This window comes from Trematomus bernacchii, unplaced genomic scaffold (genome assembly GCF_902827165.1).
Source record: "Trematomus bernacchii unplaced genomic scaffold, fTreBer1.1, whole genome shotgun sequence".
NCBI lineage: Eukaryota > Metazoa > Chordata > Actinopteri > Perciformes > Nototheniidae > Trematomus > Trematomus bernacchii.
Window position 1 is genome coordinate 274,507 of NW_022987662.1, and position 25,457 is coordinate 299,963.

Consider the following 25,457-nt stretch of genomic DNA (forward strand, 5'->3'; position numbering starts at 1 on the left):
AAACTGAGTAGCCAATGGGGACGCACCCCTGACAGTCCCGCCCATCTAAGATGTTTGTGCCAGAATCGCAAACAAAAAATGACGGAGCACAAACGAGAAGAGCTGCAGCGAGAGCAAAAGTCTGATCATTGAGAAAGAAACAAAGAGAACTGCAAAAAAAAAAAATGTAAAACAAAGAAAAAAGACTTATAGTTTACATTATTTGTTTGGAACTTATAGTTGTACTTTTGAAATTAAATGTATTTTGCTTGACTCAGTTTTTCTTTCTCTTAAACTCTTAGTTTTGCTTGATTCTGAGAAAGTGTTGCTTTATCTTAATGGCACAAAACTGATTCCATACCAACAGGGAAGGACATCAAACGCGGAAGTTAGAAAACAGACGGACTGCCAGACTCCGTTTTAAACTTCAACAGAGCAGCAGAAAGAAAACAGGGTGAGTGTTAAAACCAGGCTCCGCTGTTTTTGTCTAAACAATTCATGTTTACTCTGTTTTACTTTATCTCAGAAAAACACAGTCTCGATAAAAAGCAACGTCCGATGTGGCATATTGAAATGTTGTAGGCCTTAACTTCCCCCTTCACGTCCTTGTTAGAACTGCGCCATCATGGTTACATAACTATACAGACGACGTATTTGTTGTTGTTTACACTAGTGGTGTTAGTTGATTTAAAACAAAAAAGTAATCGCGTAAATCACGATCATAAACTGTGATTAATCTTCATAGCCTAAATCAGAAGTTTAAAATATTAGTAGGCATTTTAACTTGTATTTTGGAGAGATATATAACAAACAAAACGTGTGTTGTAGTCTCATAAAGCGGTCCATGAAAAACTGCTGAGAGAAATAAGGGGTGTTTTCGCTTTATTATAACATCTCAGCTAAGTTATGATGATTTCTGAATTATTGGCATGACGTCTGAGCATATTGGAGCACTATCTGCTCCTAACGTAGTGACCTGTCCATTTCCTGGATTCAGCATAATGCCACCCCTCCGTTTCACCAGACCTAAAGAACGAGTGCACAACATTTGTCATGGATTAAATGTGCTTTTACACCGAGGTAGTTACAGCTCTTACTGATTTCTGGAGGTGGAAGAAGTACTCAGATCTTGTACTTGAGTAAAAGTAGAAGTACACAGATATTTTAGAACTACCAGAGTGTAGGAATACTCTGTTACTTACTGTTAAGTAAAAGTCCTGAATACAAAATGTTACTAAAAGTAGAAAGTATTAGCATCAAAATATACTTAAAGTACCAAAAGTAAAAGTAGTCATAGTGCAGATTGGTCCATTTCAGAATAATATATATGATATATTTTTATAATGATTGATCATTAAAGTGTTATCAGTGATGCAGCTAGTTTTATGGCTTTGTATACTGCAGGGTAGCTTGTGAATTTACTCCAGGTGGAACTAAAGTCTGATTTAAGAGCTGATTATATTTCACATCATTAATCAAAATCTGTAAAGTAACTAAAGGTATTAAACACATGTAGTGTAGTAAAAGTACATCATTTACGTCTGAATTGTAGTGTAGTGTAGTGTAGTGTAGTAGAAGTACAAAGTAGCGGAATATTGAAATAAAGTACAGGTCCCTCAAAATTGTACTTAAGTACAGTACTTGGTTCTAAGTCATCATTAAAAACTCACCTGTTCACCATGGCCTTTGACCCCTAACTAGCGCTGCACGATATATCGTGTTGTGACGATAATCGCGCTATGCGCATGCGCGATATTCACATCACAGGACGTGCAATTTAAAAAAAAAAGAAATTAAATTATTTATTTAAAAAGCTTGTTGCTCTGATAACTTAAGATCCAGACGTCCGTGACTAAAATCCTTCATCCGGTTGAATATAGTTAAAAAAATACCAATTGTATAGCATTAAAGTTCAAGAAAGGATGGTTTGCAGAAAAAAAAAACGGTCTTTTCTTCAATTCCTGTATTTTTTCATATCGCAATATATATCGCAGGGGGGAAAAAATCGCAATGTCAGTTTTTTCCAATATAGTGCAGCCCTACCCCTAACCCATCACAGCCCCCCTGCTTCCACTCCTACTGCTATTTATTAAACATTATGTTTTTACTTTATTATTTGCCACTTTTAGTTGTTTGTTTGTTTGTTTGTTTGTTCACCATGTAAAGCGGCCTTGGGTCCCTTGAAAGGCGCTATACAAATGTAATCTATTATTATTATTACTTGATTAAATGTACATGTAGCTTGTTAGTGTTCCTCACTTTCCTTGACTTTCACTGCCATGCAATTCATGTTAAAATTCCCGCTGGAATTACGAAGGAAGTTTGGGGGAAACTTGGTAATATGATTAATTTTTTGTAATTTTTTTGACACATTAAGGTTTGCAGATTATTTGCATCCATTCATGTTTTTTTTTGACAGCACAAATTTAAACCAAAATGTATCATTATGATAGATTTGATTGAAATGCTTGTATTATAAAGTGTGTGTGTTTATGTATTTGTCTCCAGGGTTACTAGTTCATCTCTCACAATGGAGACCATGAGAGATGAGGAGGAGGACACATCTTCAGTGTCCAGAAAACCTCCAGATTTGAGTAATACACCTGGACCCTCTGACACAAAGTAAGAATCTGTTTCTGCTGTAAACTGACCTGAAGAGGAGTCTGGTTTGATCTGAGTAGCAGATCACAGTATATAAACACAGTAAAGCATCACTGTGGAGTACAGTCATGAAACAAAGTAAATTAGAGTAAAGAAACCCGGAAGAGGAAAGTAAAGAGGTGTAACTGAGCTCTGGCTGTGCTCCTTGGCATCATCAGCAACAGTCAGTAATCTACTATTGTGAAATCATTCTCACATTCGAGATGTAGGACTTTGTGTTAGGTCAAGTAAATCAACTTCGAACATGTCAAACGTTTCCCTCTCACAAATGAATTCTAACAACCGAAACCCTGAAACACGACTTAAAAACTGAAAGTTCAGAGCAAGTCCAAAAATCTTTAATAACGTAAACGGGCTGAAATCAAAAGCTGCCCGTTACAAGAACTAGTGATGTGTGTTAAACATTTTGTTGTTTCCAAACGGCCCAAAACTTCACAGGTTTGGTAACGATGCAGCCATCAACGCATCTAAGCGTATTATGGGGTGTCATCAAATGCCGTTGCCAGGGCGACAGACCACTCGCCATGAAACACGATGTCGCTGTAAGTCCAATGGACACGGTCCAATCGTCCCCCAATCTTCACTTGTATATCACCGGTCCATGCCTCAACAGCTCTACACCAAATCTGAAATCTCACCATATGCCGTTTCCATGGAAACGCATCCCTCGCCATAAAACACGATGTCCCTTTAACCTGTTCCACTCTGAGCCTGTTTTTCAGGTCTCAGGCTCGAAAATGACATTCCCAGAACAAATGACCATATCTTCCCTTCTAAAAGGGTTAAATTAATAATCTTTGTTCTCAAAGTAAGGATAAACCTGTGAGTTGGATGTAGAAGTGTCAGAATCAATATAAATGTTTTTTATTTTAAAGAAAATTCAGATTTTACATAGTAAAAAACTGTAAATTATAGTGTCCGTCCAAAAATTATTTTTTACAGATAGTGAAAACTACCCTTGGATGATGGGTTAGTAGACTAAAAGCTTTAGGAATCCAAAGTACAACATATAATAAGTACCCTGTATCAAGATTGATGCAAAACAAGTGAAATTTGACCTTTTTAGAGAGATTTAGCCAAAAACCCCCACTTTTGGGGTCATTTGGGTGGATTTGACCTATCTCTGGCCCCCCTTGGTCGATTTGGTTGGTTGACATACCCTTGTGACCGTTAGAGCCAATAGAATCGAAGGGGGAGGCCCACTCACACACACGTTGTAAAGAAAAAATGTGGGCGCTTCGCGTGTGGAAAACGAAACCAAAGTGGAGGAATGTCTCCTTCTGGAGTTTGGAAACTAAAACGCAGTTGTATTGCTTATGGATTATCAGAAATAATTTCAAAGAAGGCACAGACACATAGGATGAACCTATGGATTAACTGCAGCATCGTTTTTTTATCGTTTTAATGCCATTGAAGACCACTTTTGACCAAGGTAAGCTATATTTACGTTTTTTAGCTACTTAGCTCCACATGTGATGATGTACGCTTTCGTTTATAGCGTCGCGAATGTTTATCACTGAGTATTGAGGTTTTTTACACAGATTCAGTGTCTCCAGGACACCAAAAACGAGTGGTTGGCTGTGCATCTAGGATAAGTAATAAGGGAGTTATGAGTGAGTTTAAGTGCCTTTGTAGGTTCCGTTTTTTCGATCGAGGCTAATTCAGAGGCTGAGTGCTAGCATTGTGGGTTTTTTTTGAAAAAAAAAATTAAAAAGATCAGTTAGCTGAGTTTCTTTCCCGTTACATGGATATAACACATTCATAGTTTTATTCAATATTAAGATTCCTTAGACGTTGTTTCCTGCAAATGACGCGTTTATCCGCCCGGTACCGGGGGGATGGTGTGAAACAGGTTAACCTGTTAAGCCCGAGAGACCCCGGTACCGAGGCACTGCCGCAACATCTTGCAGGAAACAGTGTCTGAGGGTATGTTCATTTAATAAAACTATGAATGTTTTATATCCATGTAACGGGAAGAAACTCATCTAACTGATCATTTTTTTTTTTTTTTCAAAAGAAAACCCACAATGCTAACACTGAGCCTCTGAATTAGCAACGAGCGAAAAATGCTAACACCTTACTGCACCGAAAATCACTCACAAAACCTTATTATTGATCTTTTCACCACATCCAACACATCGATTCACATCGTGAGGTGACACAGAATCTATTGACACCGACATTACCACTGAATTATACGTATTTGCGACGTTATAAGCAAAAACGGACATCAAAACAGGTGACGCTAGGTAGCTAAAAATGCTAACATTTTTACCTTGGCTCTGTAGTCTCTCCAAAGTGGTCTTCAATGGCATTAAAACGATAAAAACGCTGCTGAAGTTAATCCATAGGTTAATCTAATGTGTCTGTGTCCCTTTGAAATGATTTCTGATAATCCATAAGCATGAAAACTGCTTTTCTGTTTCCAGATGTCAAAGCTAGAGATAGGTTCACTCTGATTGAAAATTACATGCGCGAAGCCCCCACCTTTTCTCTTCACAACGTGTGTGTGTGGGGGACTCCCCCTTTCGATCCTATTGGCTCTAACGGTCAGAAAGAGGTGTCAACCATCAAAATTGAGCAAGGGGGGCCAGAGATTTTGAAAATCCACCCAAATGACCCCAGAAGTGGTTTCTTTTTGCTAAATCTCTCTAAAAAGGTCAAATGTCACTTGTTTTGCATCAATCTTGATACAGGGTACTTATTATATGTTGTACTTTGGATTCCTAAAGCTTTTAGTCTACCTTACCATCAACCAAGGGTGGTTTTCACTATAAGTAAAAAATTATTTTTGGACGGACACGATAATTTACAGTTTTTTACTATGTAAAATCTGAATTTTTTTTTAAATAAAAAACATCTATATTGATTCTGACTTTTCTACATCCAACTCACAGGTTTATCATTACTTTGAGAAAAAAGATTATTAATTTAACCCTTTTAGAAGGGAAGATATGGTCATTTGTTCTGGGAATGTCATTTTCGAGCCTGAGACCTGAAAAACAGGCTCAGGGCTTAACAGGTTAACTCCTATGAAAATGTTCAAAAAGTGCTCAAAATTCACATGTGTGCTAACAGTCCAGCCGTGAAGACATCTACAAGACAGTTTTGAGATTTCTTCAAATGCCGTTGCCATGGCAACACAATCCTCGCCATGAAACACGGTTTTCTCATAACTTCAGTGAAAATGCTTCAAACGGCCCAAAACTTCACAGGTTTGGTAACGATGCAGCCATCAACGCATCTAAGCGTATTATGGGGTGTCATCAAATGCCGTTGCCATGGCAACAGACCACTCGCCATGAAACACGATGTCACTGTAAGTCCAATGGACACGGTCCAATCGTCCCCCAATCTTCACTTGTATATCACCGGGTCCATGCCTCAACAGCTCTACGCCAAATCTGAAATCTCACCATATGCCGTTTCCATGGAAACGCATCCCTCGCCATAAAACACGATGTCCCTTTAACCTGTTAAGCCCGAGAGACCCCGGTACCGGGGCACTGCCGCAACATCTTGCAGGAAACAGTGTCTGAGGGCATGTTCATTTAATAAAACTATGAATGTTTTATATCCATGTAACGGGAAGAAACTCATCTAACTGATCATTTTTTTTTTTTTTTTCAAAAGAAAACCCACAATGCTAACACTGAGCCTCTGAATTAGCAACGAGCGAAAAATGCTAACACCTTACTGCACCGAAAATCACTCACAAAACCTTATTATTTATCTTTTCACCACATCCAACACATCGATTCACATCGTGAGGTGACACAGAATCTATTGACATCGACATTACCACTGAATTATACGTATTTGCGACGTTATAAGCAAAAACGGACATCAAAACAGGTGACGCTAGGTAGCTAAAAACGCTAACATTTTTACCTTGGCTCTGTAGTCTCTCCAAAGTGGCCTTCAATGGCATTAAAACGATAAAAACGCCAAATCTGAAATCTCACCATATGCCGTTTCCATGGAAACGCATCCCTCGCCATAAAACACGATGTCCCTTTAACTCCTATGAAAATGTTCAAAAAGTGCTCAAAATGCACATGTGTGCTAACAGTCCAGCCGTGAAGACATCTACAAGACAGTTTTGAGATTTCTTCAAATGCCGTTGCCATGGCAACACAATGCTCGCCATGAAACATGGTTTTCTCATAACTTCAGTGAAAATGCTTCAAACGGCCCAAAACTTTCACAGGTTTGGTAACGATGCAGCCATCAACGCATCTAAGCGTATTATGGGGTGTCATCAAATGCTGTTGCCATGGCGACAGATCATTCACCATCAATTTAGTTCAAAAGTTTGCAGTTCAAATATTCTGCTGCTTTTCCAAGCCTTTTTACTTTCTTTTCTTCACTCATCACACATGCAATCCCCCAGTGTTCATGTATCATTTCAATCTAAATTCTTCACTTTCTTCTTACACATTACATTTCAGCATAGCAGTTTAGCCTCAGCTTTTCAGCACAAAGCATTCCCACTAGCAATTTCTTCAGGAATTGCATTCTCTAGTTCATGCTGCTGTACATTTTACATTCATATTAAATGTAACATTGAATAATCCATTTCTTACAATAATGTCATAAAGAAGTGAAACAATCAGTCACTGTAATGTGCTATAAAGGATGTGTTCATCTCCACAGAGGGAAGAGGAAAAGTCATGTTCCTGTGGAGGAGCAGCTGTCCAGCTGTGCTCTGTGTCAGGACGTCCTGAAGGATCCAGTCTCTACCAGCTGTGGACACTGCTTCTGCAGACAGTGCATCACCTCATACTGGGAGCAGCAACCTCCATCAGGAGACTCCTCATGTCCCCAGTGTGGAGAAAGATCCAGAACCAGAGCTGGACTGCAGACAGCCAGTCAGACCAGAACAGTACAAAGTAAGTCTTAAAGCTCCAATGTCATGGTTTTCCGGTTATTACCCGTCCCCTTGTGTGTTATGAAGGTTTTTATGCATGTAAACGGTGTGCAGAGTCAAAACCCTCAAAGTACACCCTGTAGCGAGTAAAACTCTAACACAGAAAATACCTCCCCAAAACGCCTCGTTGGAGATACGTCACTGCCCATTTGAGTCTTCCATTTAGTTCCGGGTACGGCATGATGTCATGCGGTACCCGGAACGAAATGGACCAATCCCGAAGAGCTATGGCCACACCCAGCGGCGCTGGCCGCACCCTCTGCCAGCCTAACATTTACTGTTGGAAGCTCTGGTTCAGTTCACAATCGATCCAGTCATGCCAATGCCAAGGACCTGTTTCCTGAAATGTGAGGAGAAATCTGAGCTGTTTGTCCTACCGACGGAAGAACCACGACGAAGTCAGTGGTTGAAATGTCTTTTTAACACTGTTCCTTCAGAGGTTAGAAGAACGTTACTGTGTGCGCGGCATTTCACAGACGAAAGCTTCCAAAACATTGCCCAGTTTGAGGCCGGATATGCACAGCATTTGAAACTGAAGGACGATGCTATTCCTAGTTTGTTTGGACCGTTTGGAGCAGGGGAAGATTCGGGTACACAACCTGTAAGTTTGCATTGTTATTTGTGTATTTATCAAACCTGTTTAAATGTGTAAACTGTGTCGGACTGCTAAGCCATTGACACAGTGCTAACTGTGCTAACTAAGTTGCTAGCGTTTCCATATATCGACTCTAATATCAGCAGATGGCCTTACATACATGCATTGGGCGTTTCTATGATTGTACAAACTGAACTGGGGGGGCAGAGAGAGGTGGGGGGGAGAGAGAGAGAGGTGGGGGGGGAGAGAGAGGGGGGGGGGACACAGAGAGGGGGGAGGAGAGAGATAGAGAGATAGGGGGGAGAGAGAGAGGGGGGGAGGAAGGGTGTGCAGAGAGAGGTGGGGGGTGAGATCTTGGGGGGGACAGAGAGTGTTTTGGGGAGAGAGAGACTTCTTTTTTTTTTTTTGCTCTCTCTGCTTTTTTGTCCAATTACATACTGAAGACCCACAAGGGGCAACACTGTCAGCGCATTACCATTTTACGTACACTGTGTACGTAAATGTACGGTACACAGCGTGGGGATGTCATATTGTAATGCACCTATAATACATAAGTAAAGGGCACCATCACAAAGCAATTCTCAACAACAACAACAACCACCATAATGCTTTAGGCATTTAAAACACCATAGACTGTAAATATAAGGAAAACACAGACACTCATCACCGAGGTCACAATATCAATCGATCCAGCAGAGGCAAAACACAGAAGATCAACAAAATATATGACATAAATGAACTTACCAAAGCTGAAGGCTCACTTGAAAAGAAAAGCGGCACGGCGGTCCTTCCTCTGACAGAATGTTTCTATCACTTTGGGGATGAAGTCCTGTAGTTGCTGGATCAACTGGCTTTCAATTGAAAGCATGGCCAATGCGTTAAGTCGCAGCTGTCCCATGGTGTTGCGAGTGAAAGTCTTTATCCTTTTGAGGGTGGAAAAGTTCCTCTCTGACTCGGATGTCGTCATCGGAGTTGTTACTATTATTTTGACCAAAATAACAGTCTCAGCAAACGTATCCTCCAAGTTGTTCTCGTGAATGGATTTCAACAGAGACAGGGCAGTGTTTCCAGTGTGAAGTTCACTGTGGCGGTAGAGCGTGGTCAGCTCAGACTTCAACTTCTCCTTGTTTCCCAAAGCAGGCCACAATTTCACTGCGCAGTCAAGCTCAGGTGTAGGAAATGACAGGACATGCTGTGGGAAGAATGAGCTGTCAACGAGCTTTGCAGCGATCAAATGGTCACTCTGTGAGAACCTCTGTTCCACCTGTGAGATGACTGTGTCACATGCCTCCTTCATTACCGGCGCTGTGCTGCTGACTCGTCGGCCTGGCTCGTCTGTTCCATCATGAGTGGTGGCGGCCAATGCATCAGTTTGCTGCCTCATTTTCTGGACATTTTCCTTGAAGCGGCAGAGCGCGCTGTTGATCCCAGGTGCATCGATGGTTCGTTTTTGCAGAGTGTTGTATAAAACATCCACTTCTGGCATAAGCAACGAAAAAAACTCCAGGAGCTGCATAAATGCTCGGTCCCGCAGTTTCTTTGACAGGCCATATGCCTCACTTATGGTGACCGCATCCCATCCTGGTTGTGTGCGTATATGGTCCATACACTGAAGAAGTGCTTCTCGGGTCTCCCAAACCGCGTTCACAGTTCTGCTTTTAAAGTTCCATCTCACAGCCGGTGGCCGTGGTATGCGTCTCTGTGTTGCCTCTGCAAGAGCTGCAACACGTTTTGGAGCACCGGAGAAAAAAGTGGAAAAAGCAGTTAGATCTGCAAAAAACACCTTCAGGATGCTCATCCTTGCTGAACACAGTTGCTGCAGGGTCAGGTTCAGTTGGTGGGCGTAGCAGTGAACAAACTGAGCGTTTGGGTACGTCTCCTTCATGACCGTCTGTACCCCGCGCACGTTACCGCTCATGACGGCCGCCCCGTCATAGGTCTGAGCGATTAGCTTTTCTTTCAGCTTCAGGGTTCAAGAACAGCCTTGATGCTGTTAGAGAGACCTACACCAGTTTTGTCCTTTACTTCCACAAACTCCAAAAACGCTCTGTAACTGTGAGGTCAGGCATAATGTATCGCAGCACAATCACCATTTGCGATTTACATGAGACATCGGTTGTCTCGTCGGCCTGAACGGCAACAAATGATGTGTTGTCCACTTGCTTGGATATTTCCTCCCTGTACACATCATACATGCAGTCCAAGAGTTCATTCTGTATGGTGCTTGATGTCCCTTTGAAAACGGGCTGAGCTTCGTAGTGCCGTCGAAGCCTGGAATCGCCCTCACACATTGTCTCGAAAATTGACCTGAATATCCCTGGATTCAGAGAGTCCGCCGACTCGTCGTGGCCCCGCAGTGCTGTCTCACATTTCCCACACAGTTTAATACAGGTGATGATCCGACCCAACACGTACCTGTTTTCTTCCACCTTTCTATTATGATCATCAATGCCGCGTCTGTAGGCGCTGTCAATCTGAGCTGCAACATTCACCCTTCCCAGTAATCCCAATTTTACGGCATTTTCCAAGTGACTGTTGCTGCTCTCATGCTTCATTGTCCTCTCCGAAAGATGCTTTAAGTCCTTGTAACCTGTCCTCGACCAAGTACCTTGATCTTCACCAAAAAGCAGGCAAGGAAAGCAAAAGAGGGAATTCTTCTGGATGCTCGCCGTTAGCCATTTCTTTTTAGCAAACCACTCAGCATTAAACCCGCGGTTCACTTTGCCCGCAGTCTGGACCATTTGGAAATCCGGTGGATGGTGGGCACCGAGGCGCTTTACCTCCAGTTTCTCTCCGAGACTAAGTGTCTCAAATGTGTGCTCCAGTAAATGGTCAACTTCATTCATTTTCTTTCCGTTTTTTACTTATTTTTAATCGCTGGTGATGTTAGCTATATGCTGCTCTCTCGTCTTCTCTTCACACTACACGTGACGTTTCGCAGCACTGCACACGTGACATATTTACAGCCAATCAGTTCTGAATAATGTGAGCTGACGTATGGTGGGGATGGCAGCTCTGTGCCCCTTTGGCCTTTTTTTTTTTGCCACACACATTCCATTGAAAAATACTCTGAGCATGCGCAGTGTAGTTTTTACAGTCACCGTTCACTTAAACAGTGAGAGGGAGGGGCAGAATCAGGTTTTGTCCCACATGGCTCAAAACGGCACTGTAGACACTAATTAGAAGAACACAGACTAAAACAGCAATGTACAGACGAATCAGATGATTAAACATGACCTTAAAATATATTTTATATATTTTTTTATTTCTTTTTTTGCATCTTTTTGCATTTTTTGTTTTCATTATGTGTAATACTTTCTGCAGACACTAGGTGGGGCTGTGCCCCACCTGCCCCTAATGACCAGTCGCCACTGCATACATGTATCTCATAGCAGGAGAATGTCTGCATTCACACACGAAATACTCATAGACAGTATACTCCGGGTGATTTGCCGTGCGGTCAGTCGCGAAACGTAATTACATTATAGCTGGCGTAGCGTGTATGCTACCGAGCTAACCAACGGAGCTAGACATGGGTTTGCTCGGGAATTTTTTGTTTGTTATGCCAGCTACAATGAATGTAGCAGACTACCCGTATAAGATTGCAATTGTAAACACGTTCTTGCTAGCCTAATATGAATCACTAGCTTTTGTTCATAGTGGTTTTATTACACTAAACAAGCCCAGCTTACTGAGCTAACGACGTTGCTAGCGTTTAAATATATCAACTACAATGTCAGCAGATGGCCTTACATGTTTGTCATAGCAGGAGAATGTCTGCAGTCACACACGGAATACTCATACAGTATACTCCGGGTGATTTACCGTACATTGTGACAGTACATGTACATACTGCATGTATAGCTAACGAGGCTAGCTATACATGCTAGCGCAAAACAATGTATTCATGCCAGTTACAATGAATGACCGAACGTAGCAGACTACCCGTATAAGATTGCAATTATAAACACGTTATTGCTAGCCTAATATGAACCACTAGCTTTTGTTCATAGTAGTTTTATTACACTACATTATAGTTGCCGTTCCTCCGAGCTAGCGTTCATATCGTGTTAGCTACCAAAGTAAACAAAGCTAGGTTAGCATATTAGCTGGCAAGCTTACTGTGTTCATTAGATAGATGGATTAGATAGATCCACACTCCTACCACAACTACTACTAACGAATCTAAAACAACTAAGTTTCTCTAATATTTTGTGATTTGCATTTGATTTCGTCCAGCCAGATCCTGCCGGACAATACATGACGGGACTACCACACTGATGCATCGTCCTAAAAAGCCCCGGCTGCAATAGGCAAGATGCCGACAACGGGGAGGAATTGATGATATACCGTGTATATATGTATATTTATGTTCATTTTGTACATTTCTAAAAATAAAGTTTAATGGAAATACTTAGTAGGCCTATCCTTTCTTCCCTGAATTATTTGCTCCTATAACCAGGGGTGCACACAACTTTCTCAGTGAGGTACTCAGATGAGTACCTGGAGTCAGTGCTTGGTACTCCAACTTCTGGTGATTGTCAATGGGGGGGGGGGGGTGGTAGTGGAGTACAGCGCTTCGCGATTGTCAACGGGGGGGGGGTAGTGGAGTACAGCGCTTCACGATTGTCAACGGGGGGGGGTGGAGTACAGAGCTTCGTGACCGCGGTACGTGTGAACGTTGTGATCAGCTGTTTTAGCGCAGGGCTGCTGTACAGACCGACATTAACAGCAGCCCTGTCTGTGCACACGGAGACCGACTCTGTCGTCCGGTGATCTAACCGCCTTCTGGAAAAGCTTCACAAGTACGTCGGTACGCAAATGTGCTTTGTGACACAAGTTACGGTACGCATTTCAGATTGTTGCCGCGCATGCGTACCTGCGTACCAGTTATGTGCACCCCTGCCTATAACATATCATTCATATATAGCAAACCATGATTTGATTTCTCATCAAACAGTAGTAGTTTATTACAGGTAAAAATAACTTACTCTTTGTTATGACCGGCTCGTAGGCCACAACGGAAAGACAAGGAGACATACACGAGTTTACAAAACCACGGCACATTTATTGTGGTAAATGCAGAGATAGGTGGTCGAGGGGAGAGGATCGCCGAGTTCGTCCTTCTGCAGCCGCTTTGGAGAGAGACAGGGGCCGCCGTGTGACTCCGGGCAGCTGGGCTTAAAAGCACCTCGGCTCCGGCCAGGTGTCCGTGATCGCGCTGATTAGCCTCTTCAGCTCCACCCCATCGTAAGACCTGCAACACACCTGCACAAAGGCCCTGGGGCCGTCACACTCTTCTATAACAACAGTTGTAGGTACAGTTCGGTTAGTTAGCGTATAAAATATACGGCTGTACCGACGCCATTATAAGACTGATGTTCCGAGAGCGAGCCGAAAAAAGCAGTTAGACATGGGCGGAGCCTCTCTGGTGGTTGACTAATCAGAACAGAGTGGCCGAGCTGACCAATCGGAGCACACTAGGCTCACAGGGAGGGGGGGGGCAAGAGCTCCAACGAGTCGTTTAGTGGAGAGAGTGAATACTGCTGAATACACATACTTTACAGAGATGCTGTATGCGAAACCAATGTGAGTTTGGAAAATTGCACAGTATAAATCTATTTTAGTATACCTCAACAATGTAATTATGATCAGTGGAAATGGCCATGACATGGGCCCTTTAACATCTGTCCCCTGGTGTCTTCATGCCTGAAAACAGGATTCTTCCTGTTGTGTTGTACATAATATAAGTTCATTTAAAACATTTTCATTATTCTCACGTTTCCTTCTCCTGCAGCGGAACGTGGTCTACAGGAGGTTTCAAATGAACATAGGGTCAGTCTGAGGGGGAGATGTGAACAAGTGACTGAAGGAACTGATAAAAGTGAAACCAGCCTCAACAGGATCTTCACTGAGCTCTACATCACACAAGGCCAGAGTGAAGAGGTTAATACCCAACATGAGGTGACGCAGCTTGAGGCAGCTTACAAGAAAAATACCCTCCATTACACTCCAATCAAGTGCCAGGACATCTTTAAAGTCTCACCTGACCAACAGACACACATCAGAGCGGTCCTGACCAACGGAGTCGCTGGAGTTGGAAAAACCTTCTCAGTGCAGAAGTTCACTCTGGACTGGGCCAAGGGTTTGGAAAACCAAGATGTCAGTCTGGTGATCCCGCTTTCCTTCAGGGAGCTGAACCTGATCAAAGATGAGCAGTACAGTCTTCTCAGGCTGCTCCATGTTTTCCATCCAACCTTACAGAAGGTCACAGCAGAGCAGCTGGCTGTCTGTAAAGTGCTGCTCATCTTTGACGGCCTGGATGAAAGCAGACTTTCTCTGGATTTCAGAAACAATGAGGTTGTGTCTGATGTCTCTCAGCAGTCCTCAGTCAACGTGCTGCTGACAAACCTCATCAGGGGGAAGCTGCTTCCCTCGGCTCTCGTCTGGATAACTTCCAGACCTGCAGCGGCCAATCGGATCCCTCCTGAGTGTGTGGACAGAGTAACAGAAGTACGAGGCTTCACTGACGCCCAGAAGGAGATGTACTTCAGGAGGAGATCGAGTGATGAACAATGGTCCAGCAGAATCATCTCTCACATCAAGAGCTCCAGTAGCCTCCACATCATGTGTCAGATCCCAGTCTTCTGCTGGATCACTGCTGCAGTTCTGGACCACATGTTGACTACAGACCAGAGAGGAGAGCTGCCCAAGACCCTCACTGACATGTACTCACACTTCCTGCTGGTCCAGACCAAGAGGAAGAAGCAGAAGTATGATGAGGGACATGAGACGAGTCCACAGCAGCTGACGGAGGCTGACAGGGAGCTTCTTCTGAAGCTGGGGAGGCTGGCGTTTGAACATCTGGAGAAAGGAGACATCATGTTCTACCAAGAAGACCTGGAGCGCTGTGGTCTTGACGTCACCAAGGCCTTGGTGCACTCAGGAGTTTGTACAGAGATCTTCAAAAGAGAGAGAGTGATCTTCAAGAAAACAGTCTACTGCTTTGTTCATCTGAGCATTCAGGAGTTTCTGGCTGCAGTCTACATGCTGCACTGTTACACCAACAGGAACACAGAGGTACTGAAGGACTTCCTGCAGGGAGACTATAACAACAGGTTTAGCAATGATCAGGATTACCCATCCCTGGATGTCTTCCTAAAGAGCGCCATGATGAAATCACTCGAAAGTGAAAATGGCCACCTGGACCTGTTTGTCCGCTTCCTCCACGGCCTCTCTCTGGAGTCCAACCAGAGACTCTTAGGAGGCCTGCTGGGTCGCACAGACAAACATCCAGAAATCATCCAGAGAGCCATCAGCAACCTGAAGGAGATGAGAAGTGATAAAATCTCTCCCGACAGGAGCCTCAACATCTTCCACTGTCTGACAGAAATTAATGACCACTCAGTACTTCAGGAGATCACAGAGTTCCTGAAGTCAGAGAACAGATCAGAGAAGAGACTCTTTGTGGAACGCTGGTCAGCTCTGGCCTACAGGCTGGAGATGTCAGAGGAGGTTCTGGATGAGTTGGAGAAGTACAAAACATCACAGGAGGGACGACGGAGACTGATTCCAGCTGAGAGGAACTGCAGGACGGCTGTGTGAGTCCAGATGTGATTAAATGTATAGATTAGTGTAGATAAGGATTTTAGTTTTTCAAATAAACACTATACAACTTTTTGCTGTTTCACATTCTGTGAGATTAAAATTGAATTAATACAATTATTCTAATTTCAAAATTGTACAGTTTTTTCTTATCTTCATTTTCCCTGTCAAAAACATATGAAGGATGTTTTATCACAGCAACATGTGATCACAACATACAGAATAATTGTACATATGTCATTAAATGGAGTAAAGTTATTATGAAATGATTGCAGTTTCTTTATCGTTAAATTAGACACAGAGTAATATCTGATTTATGTTGACTCTAGTCTAGAAAGTAGCAAAGAGGTGACAGACATGGGATCAGATCACACTCAACCATCCAGTGGTAATCAGATCATGATATTCAAAATGTTATTCCTCAAATGCATGAAGTAAATATATTGTTTCCCCTTTTTTTGATATAAACAAATTCTGTATTATGTGTTATAACAGAATTCCTGACAGTGGATTCTTAGACTGGGAAGTCGTGGCCTCCAATCTGAGAGAGCTGGAGCTTAGAGACGATCTGCAGGATTCAGAGGTGGAGCAGCTGAGTTCTGCACTGAAGAGTCCAAACTGTACACTGAAGGCTCTGAGGTCAGATCACTGGCTGTAGTTCATGTGGTTTTGTACAGTATTTATAATTGATATATTTATAATTCGCCATAATTTGCCTGAGTACAAAGATATTTTAATAAGTTCACATTTCTTTCTAAATTGCTGAATATTTGACAAGAATAACAGAAAGCAGAGAAAGTAGATGAGTGATGGACAGTGTTTGAGCTTCCACAGACTCTCACTGTGCTCCATGACTCAGTGAAGATGCTGTCAGTACGGATGAGCTGTGAGGGAGATGAAGGAGGTTGTTTTGATGCATTATCAATGAATTTGTAGTTATCTACTATTACATTTATCTAAAAAGTATCTACATCATTTTTGACATTGGCCTCTGAACCCTCTCCAGGTCTGAAAAGATGATGAAACTTTGAACTACCTCAAGCAGGACCATTGTTCACTGAATTTACATTGGGTGTTTCTCAATCGCGAGTACGCTTGCTTGGTAGCACATGTCTGCCGAGCATCTTGCTTCAGAAGCGAGGCAAGAATACTTCCTGGCATTCGGAAAACAAAGAGTGGAACAGGCTAGCAAGTGTGCAGGTGTGCGTCATATGAGAGGCCCCGCCTTACATTTTCCGCCACAGATTTGGGGAAATTTGTCCGTGCGCAAAGCATTGTGGGGATTTTAAGACCGCGGAGTCTACACATGTGCAGCCTCGAAATTTCTCTTATGGCGCAGTTCCACTGCAGCGCGGAGCTCGCTTTAAGCGTGCCGTGTCGTGCCGTCCCCTTTTTTGGTTGTGCTTCCACTAGGCCAATTACCGGCGCGGCACGGCGCGGGGCCACTTTTTCACCTCTTTTCTGGCCCTAGAAAATTGTGGTTCTATCGGGGCCAACAAACAGGGCTGAGTCGGGCTGAGTATGCTAAACTAGAGAGAGGAGCGCTGGCAAGAGGGCTAGAACTACAACAAGATGGACATATTTGACCGTGATTTAATTGTAATACACGTTTCAAAATGATGCCGAAGTAACAACATACTGATACCGGTTAGTAAAAACCATGAATTAATGCTTTGTCAAGTTTGCAGACAGACGGCAGGCGAAAAACCTTTTAAAATTCGTGTTTTTCTAGATGGAGATTGGCTAAGCTAACGCAGTATATGCCCCGACCGTCCACACTCACAACAACGGCCTATACAGACATAAATAAAGCAGCGACTGTATTCACCATGACACAGGCAGTCTGTGGTGTGTACTTGTTTAACTTTTGTCGAGTTTCTGAACATATATAAGGAGCTGTGAGCTCTGAGTGCTAACAGCTAACGGCTGTGTTGTGTTTCTGGATTTCTCATTGAAGATGACGTCACGGCTCCGCCTACACTGCGTTACTATAGTAACTACCCCAGTTCCTAAACTGTAATGGAAGCGCAGCATGAAGTGAGTCGGCCCTGTTAAGGCCCAACGCGGCCAAGCCGTACAGAGCCGTACCGAGTGTGGCCGAGGCCGACCGTGTAGTGGAAATGCGCCATTAACGAAGTACGCCGGGCTCGGTAGAATTCCAAGTATGCTGGACATTGGAACAGACCTTCGGCGGCACTCGATGACGTAGTATGCTTGAAATAGTGGCTCTGCAGCAGCTTTACTCGCGATTGAGAAACACCCATTGTGTGTTATTTATTCAGACTCTGGTGCTGCTTCTTTGTAAACTCTGTGATCTTGAGTTGAATCAGTTTCTGTGGGTTTGTATTTGTCTGGCTGCACATCACAAGTTATTGTAGAAGGAGCAGAGTTTAAGATGTGAAGTCACCACTTTTTATTGAAGGTGAAGCACGTTGTCTTTAATATTAATGAGAGCTCTGTTCTCTTTCTGTAACTTACTGTTTTTAACCTGTCGGGATTGTCCACTTTATAAACTTCTACATTCTCTACTTCTCCAGCTATAATCAGATTATTAGAACTTTAATTATTTCAATAAGGAACATTGTTTTCTAAACTTGCATTATGTGTTCTTTATTCAGACTGGAGGTCTGTATGTTGTCAGAGATCAGCTGGGCTGCTCTGATCTCAGCTCTGAAGTCCAACCCTTCCCATCTGAGAGATCTGAACCTGAGTCGCAACGAGCTGCAGGATTCAGTCGTGAAGCTGCTGAGTGATCTTCTGGAGAGTCCAGAATGCAAACTGGAGACTCTCAAGTCAGTTCTCCATCTTTTACTTCTGTGCTGAGATTAATATGTGAGAGTTGTGTTGACTCTGAGCTGCAGACATCAGGCTGATATGATCCTGATCCTCACTGAGCATCTTAATGCTAAAGTCTATTTTCTTCTTCTGTGGTTTAGTTCATTGACCGTGGCAGAGCAATGTTAAAGAAAAATCATACTCTGCATAATTCACTCTGAACCTCTCAAAAACCGAAATTCATCTTATATTCTCCATCATGTTGTTTTAAATAAATGACATTATAAACACATGAATACAATAATAAATATTTCTATTAAAACTATCAAACACTAACAAATAATTTCAGTTTTTGCTGTTTCTAACATTTGTATTAACCTGTTATGCACGGCCCGCCCGGTACCGGGCGGATAAACGCGTCATTTGCAGGAAACAACGTCTAAGGAATCTTAATATTGAATAAAACTATGAATGTTTTATATCCATGTAACGGGAAGAAACTCAGCTAACTGATCTTTTTAATTTTTTTTTTCAAAAAAAACCCACAATGCTAGCACTCAGCCTCTGAATTACCCACGAGCGAAAAAATTTAACCTAAAACGGCACTTAAACTCACTCATAACTTCCTTATTACTTATCCTAGATGCACAACCAACCACTCGTTTTTGGTGTCCTGGAGACCCTGAATCTAGTGGTGTCCTCCTCAACACTGAGTGATAAACATTTACGACGCTATAAACGAAAGCGTACATCATAACATGTGGAGCTAAGTAGCTAGAAACGCTAACATGGCTTACCTTGGTCAAAACTGGTCTTCAATGGCATTAAAACGATAAAAAAACGATGCTGCAGTTAATCCATAGGTTCATCCTATGTATCTGTGCCTTCTTTGAAATTATTTCTGATAATCCATAAGCAATAAAACTGCTTTTTAGTTTCCAAATTCCAGAAGGAGAGATTCTTCCAATCTGCTTTCGAATTCCAGACGCGCAGCCCTCACCTTTTCTCTTTACAATGAGTGTGTATGTGGGCCTCCCCCTTCGATTCTATTGGCTCTAACGGTCAGAAAGGTGTGTCAACGATAAAAATCGAGCAAGGGGGGCCAGAGATATAGAAAAAAAAACATTTTCACCCAAATCACCTCAGAGGTGGGGTGGTTTTGGCTAAACCTCTCTAAAAAGGTCAAATGTCACTTGTTTTGCATCAATCTTGATACAGGGTACTTATTATATGTTGTACTTTGGATTCCTAAAGCTTTTAGTCTACTAACCCATCATCCAAGGGTAGTTTTCACTATCTGTAAAAAATAATTTTTGGACGGACACTATAATTTACAGTTTTTTACTATGTAAAATCTGAATTTTCTTTAAAATAAAAAACATTTATATTGATTCTGACACTTCTACATCCAACTCACAGATGTAACCTTGCTTTGATAAAAGAAATTATTCATATAACCCTTTTAGAAGTTAAGTTGTAGTCATTTGTTTTGGGCATGTCATTTTCGAGCCTGAAACATGAAAAACAGGCTAGGTGCTTAACAGGTTAAGCTACAAGATGCTCATACTGACTGCATAGTTTAAACTGAAGATGCTGTGATCTATGTCTCCACTATTCCTAAAATAAATATTCTCTATTTATTTTGATCACATTTCTTTGAAATGCATCCTGACATATTTGTGATCTTTGTAAACTCTGTGATCTTGAATTGAATCAGTTTCTGTGGGTTTGTATTTGTCTGGCTGCACATCACGAGTTAGTGTAGAAGGAGCAGAGTTTCAGATGTGAAGTCACCACTTTTTATTGAAGGTGAAGCACGTTGTCTTTAATATTAATGAGAGCTATGTTCACTTTCTGTAACTTACTGTTTTTAACCTGTCGGGAGTGTCCACTTTATAAACTTCTACATTCTCTACTTCTCCAGCTATAATCAGATTATTAGAACTTTAATTATTTCAATAAGGAACATTGTTTTCTAAACTTGCATCATGTGTTCTTTATTCAGACTGAGGTGCTGCTGGTTGTCAGAGATCAGCTGTGCTGCTCTGATCTCAGCTCTGAAGTCCAACCCTTCCCATCTGAGAGATCTGAACCTGAATGGCAACGATCTGAAGGATTCAGGAGGGAAGCTGCTGAGTGATCTTCTGGAGAGTCCAGACTGCAGACTGGAGACTCTCGGGTCAGTTCTCCATCTTTTACTTCTGTGCTGAGATTAATATGTGAGAGTTGTGTTGACTCTGAGCTGCAGACATCAGGCTGATATGATCCTGATCCTCACTGAGCATCTTAATGCTAAAGTCTATTTTCTTCTTCTGTGGTTTAGTTCATTGACCGTGGCAGAGCAATGTTAAAGAAAAACCATACTCTGCATATTTCACTCTGAACCTCTCAAAAACCTGAAATTCATCTTATATTCTCCATCATGTTGTTTTAAATAAATGACATTATGAACACATGAATACAATATCTAAATATTTCTATTAAAACTATCAAACGGTAACAAATATTTTCAGTTTTTGCTGTTTCTAACATTTGTATTAAGCTACAAGATGCTCATACTGACTGAATAGTTTAAACTGAAGATGCTTTGATCTATGTCTCCACTATTCCTAAAATAAATATTCTCTATTTATTTTGATCCCATTTCTTCTAAATTCTTCCTGACATATTTGTGATCTTTGTAAACTCTGTGATCTTGGGTTGAATAAGTTTATGTGGGTTAGTATTTGTCTGGCTGCACATCACGAGTTAGTGTAGAAGGAGCAGAGTTTCAGATGTGAAGTCACCACTTTTTATTGAAGGTGAAGCACGTTGTCTTTAATATTAATGAGAGCTATGTTCTCTTTCTGTAACTTACTGTTTTTAACCTGTCGGGAGTGTCCACTTTATAAACTTCTACATTCTCTACTTCTCCAGCTATAATCAGATTATTAGAACTTTCATTATTTCAATAAGGAACATTGTTTTCTAAACTTGCATCATGTGTTCTTTATTCAGACTGGAGCGCTGCAGTATGTCAGAGATCAGCTGTGCTCTTGTGATCTCAGCTCTGAAGTCCAACCATTCCCATCTGAGAGATCTGGACCTGAGTCAAAACGCTCTGAAGGATTCAGGAGGGAAGCTGCTGAGTGATCTTCTGGAGAGTCCAGACTGCAGACTGGAGACTCTCAGGTCAGTTCTCCATCTTTTTCTTCTGTGCTGAGATGAATATGTGAGAGTTGTGTTGACTCTGAGCTGCAGACATCAGGCTGATATGATCCTGATCCTCACTGAGCATCTTAATGCTGAAGTCTATTTTCTTCTTCTGTGGTTTAGTTCATTGACCGTGGCAGAGCAATGTTAAAGAAAGATCATACTCTGCATAATTCACTCTGAACCTCTCAAAAACCTGAAATTCATCTTATATTCTCCATCATGTTTTTTTTTAAATAAACACATGAATACAATAATTAAATATTTCTATTAAAACTATCAAACACTAACAAATATTTTCATTTTTTGCTGTTTCTAACATTTGTATTAAGCTACAAGATGCTCATGCTGACTGAATAGTTTAAACTGAAGATGCTTTGATCTATGTCTCTACTATTCCTAAAATAAATATTCTCTATTTATTTCGATCACATTTCTTTAAAATTCATCCTGACATATTTGTGATCTTTGTAAACTCTGTGATCTTGAGTTAAATCAGTTTCTGTGGGTTTGTATTTGTCTGGCTGCACATCACGAGTTATTGTAGAAGGAGCAGAGTTTCAGATGTGAAGTCACCACTTTTTATTGAAGGTGAAGCACGTTGTCTTTAATATTAATCAGATCTATGTTCACTTTCTGTAACTTACAGTTTTTAACCTGTCGGGAGTGTCCACTTTATAAACTTCTACATTCTCTACTTCTCCAGCTATAATCAGATTATTAGAACTTTAATTATTTCAATAAGGAACATTGTTTTCTAAACTTGCATCATGTTTTCTTTATTCAGACTGATGGACTGCAGGTTGTCAGAGATCAGCTGGGCTACTCTGATCTCAGCTCTGAAGTTCAACCATTCCCATCTGAGAGTTCTGAACCTGAGTTCCAACGCTCTGCAGGATTCAGGAGGGAAGCTGCTGAGTGATCTTCTGGAGAGTCCAGACTGCAGACTGGAGACTCTCAGGTCAGTTCTCCATCTTTTACTTCTGTGCTGAGATTAATATGTGAGAGTTGTGTTGACTCTGAGCTGCAGACATCAGGCTAATATGATCCTGATCCTCACTGAGCATCTTAATGCTGAAGTCTATGTTCTTCTTCTGTGGTTTAGTTCATTGACCGTGGCAGAGCAATGTTAAAGAAAAATCATACTCTGCATAATTCACTCTGAACCTCTCAAAAACCTGAAGTTCATCTTATATTCTCCATCATGTGTTTTTAAATAAATGACATTATAAACACATTAATACAATATTTAAATATGTATATTAAAACTATCAAACACTAACAAATATCTTCAGTTTTTGCTGTTTCTAACATTTGTATTAAGCTACAAGATGCTCATACTGACTGAATAGTTTAAACTGAAGATGCTGTGATCTATGTCTCCACTATTCCTAAAATAAATATTCTCTATTTATTTTTATCAAATTTCTTCAAAATTCATCCTGACATATTTGTGATCTTTGTAAACTCTGTGATCTTGAGTTGAATCAGTTTCTGAGGGTTCGTATTTGTCTGGCTGCACATCACGAGTTATTGTAGAAGGAGCAGAGCTTCAGATGTGAAGTCACCACTTTTTATTGAAGGTGAAGCACGTTGTCTTTAATATTAATCAGATCTATGTTCACTTTCTGTAACTTACAGTTTTTAACCTGTCGGGAGTGTCCACTTTATAAACTTCTACATTCTCTACTTCTCCAGCTATAATCAGATTATTAGAACTTTAATTATTTCAATAAGGAACATTGTTTTCTAAACTTGCATCATGTTTTCTTTATTCAGACTGATGGACTGCAGGTTGTCAGAGATCAGCTGGGCTGCTCTGATCTCAGCTCTGAAGTCCAACCATTCCCATCTGAGAGAGCTGAACCTGAGTCTCAACGATCTGAAGGATTCAGGAGGGAAGCTGCTGAGTGATCTTCTGGAGAGTCCAGACTGCAAACTGGAGACTCTCGGGTCAGTTCTCCATCTTTTACTTCTGTGCTGAGATGAATGTGTGAGAGTTGTGTTGACTCTGAGCTGCAGACATCAGGCTGATATGATCCTGATCCTCACTGAGCATCTTAATGCTAAAGTCTATTTTCTTCTTCTGTGGTTTAGTTCATTGACCGTGGCAGAGCAATGTTAAAGAAAAATCATACTCTGCATAATTCACTCTGAACCTCTCAAAAACCTGAAATTCATCTTATATTCTCCATCATGTTTTTTTTTTATAAATGATATTATAAACAAATGATTACAATAATTAAATATTTCTATTAAAACTATCAAACACTAACAAATATTTTAAGTTTTTGCTGTTTCTAACATTTGTATTAAGCTACATGATGCTCATGCTGACTGAATAGTTTAAACTGAAGATGCTGTGATCTATGTCTCCACTATTCCTAAAATAAATATTCTCTATTTATTTTGATCACATTTCTTTAAAATTCTTCCTGACATATTTGTGATCTTTGTAAACTCTGTGATCTTGAGTTGAATCAGTTTCTGTGGGTTTGTATTTGTCTGGCTGCACATCACGAGTTAGTGTAGAAGGAGCAGAGTTTCAGATGTGAAGTCACCACTTTTTATTGAAGGTGAACCACGTTGTCTTTAATATTAATGAGAGCTATGTTCTCTTTCTGTAACTTATTGTTTTTAACCTGTCGGGAGTGTCCACTTTATAAACTTCTACATTCTCTACTTCTCCAGCTATAATCAGATTATTAGAACTTTCATTATTTCAATAAGGAACATTGTTTTCTAAACTTGCATCATGTGTTCTTTATTCAGACTGTGGTACTGTAGTTTGTCAGAGATCAGCTGTGCTGCTCTGATCTCAGCTCTGAAGTCCAACCCCTCCCATCTGAGAGATCTGAACCTGAGTGACAACAAGCTGCAGGATTCAGTCGTGAAGCTGCTGAGTGATCTTCTGGAGAGTCCAGACTGCAGACTGGAGACTCTCTGGTCAGTAAGGGGTCGACTCTCTGCTGGTTCAGCAGGATTGTATTAAACACAGGGAGGTGGATGTGTTCCTCACACTGGGGAATCTCTCCAGTTCCACCTTCCAGGCGTAGCCTAGCTTAGCACAACAAATCAGTGATGTTACCATTTATCTGCAGTCTCTCCTTTTGTTCATCTTGCGGTTCTTTACTTTCATTATTATCAAGCAAGATAATACAAGCTGACAATGCAAAGCCACATTTCAGACAGCTGCAACTCATTAACAGACAAATGGGATTTTACAGTTAAAAAGGTAGTCTGTTTGTTTTTCCTATGAAGTTTTTTTTGTTCCTGGACTAATGCCTAGTTAATTCTCTCATGCAGCTGAGAGCTGTGGACAGTCAGTCGTAGTGTTTGCAGAGAAGATACGATGTGATGTAAAGCATTGGATCACTCAGGACTGTGAAGCTGACTAACTCAAAGAACAAACACTTATTTTAACTTGATCTATAACTGTTGGATTGTGTTCATCTCTGCAGGATCAGAGGCGAGATGATGAAAGCCAAGATACAGAAGAAATGTGAGTATTGAACCCATATCCTCCAAATATATCCAAACTCTCGTACATGCAATCAAATCATAGGTAATATATGTATGTATCACTTGATGAAATCTGTGCCTCCCATTTATGTCTAGCACAGAGTGGCTAACAGGCGCTAACCTGCTACAACGGCCCAAAACATTTACATTAGGAGAAAGGCGCTGAAGCTTCAAATACAATGCAATATAAAAACACAA

General features: G+C 41.3%; 1 protein-coding gene across 1 annotated transcript in view; it reads left to right on the forward strand.

Moving 5' to 3' along the window:
* The first annotated feature begins 326 nt into the window (after positions 1-326).
* Positions 327-25,457, forward strand: part of LOC117486956 (NACHT, LRR and PYD domains-containing protein 14-like) — a 30,664-nt gene continuing 5,533 nt past the window's right edge. The window contains exons 1-12 of the mRNA XM_034135558.1: positions 327-433; positions 2,488-2,601; positions 7,297-7,532; positions 13,963-15,766; positions 16,266-16,409; positions 18,389-18,562; positions 20,551-20,724; positions 21,543-21,716; positions 22,525-22,698; positions 23,517-23,690; positions 24,510-24,683; positions 25,199-25,239. Of these exons, the coding sequence (XP_033991449.1) occupies positions 2,510-2,601; positions 7,297-7,532; positions 13,963-15,766; positions 16,266-16,409; positions 18,389-18,562; positions 20,551-20,724; positions 21,543-21,716; positions 22,525-22,698; positions 23,517-23,690; positions 24,510-24,683; positions 25,199-25,239 (3,361 nt within the window). The 5' untranslated portion in view covers positions 327-433; positions 2,488-2,509. The remainder of the gene's footprint in view (positions 434-2,487; positions 2,602-7,296; positions 7,533-13,962; positions 15,767-16,265; positions 16,410-18,388; positions 18,563-20,550; positions 20,725-21,542; positions 21,717-22,524; positions 22,699-23,516; positions 23,691-24,509; positions 24,684-25,198; positions 25,240-25,457) is intronic.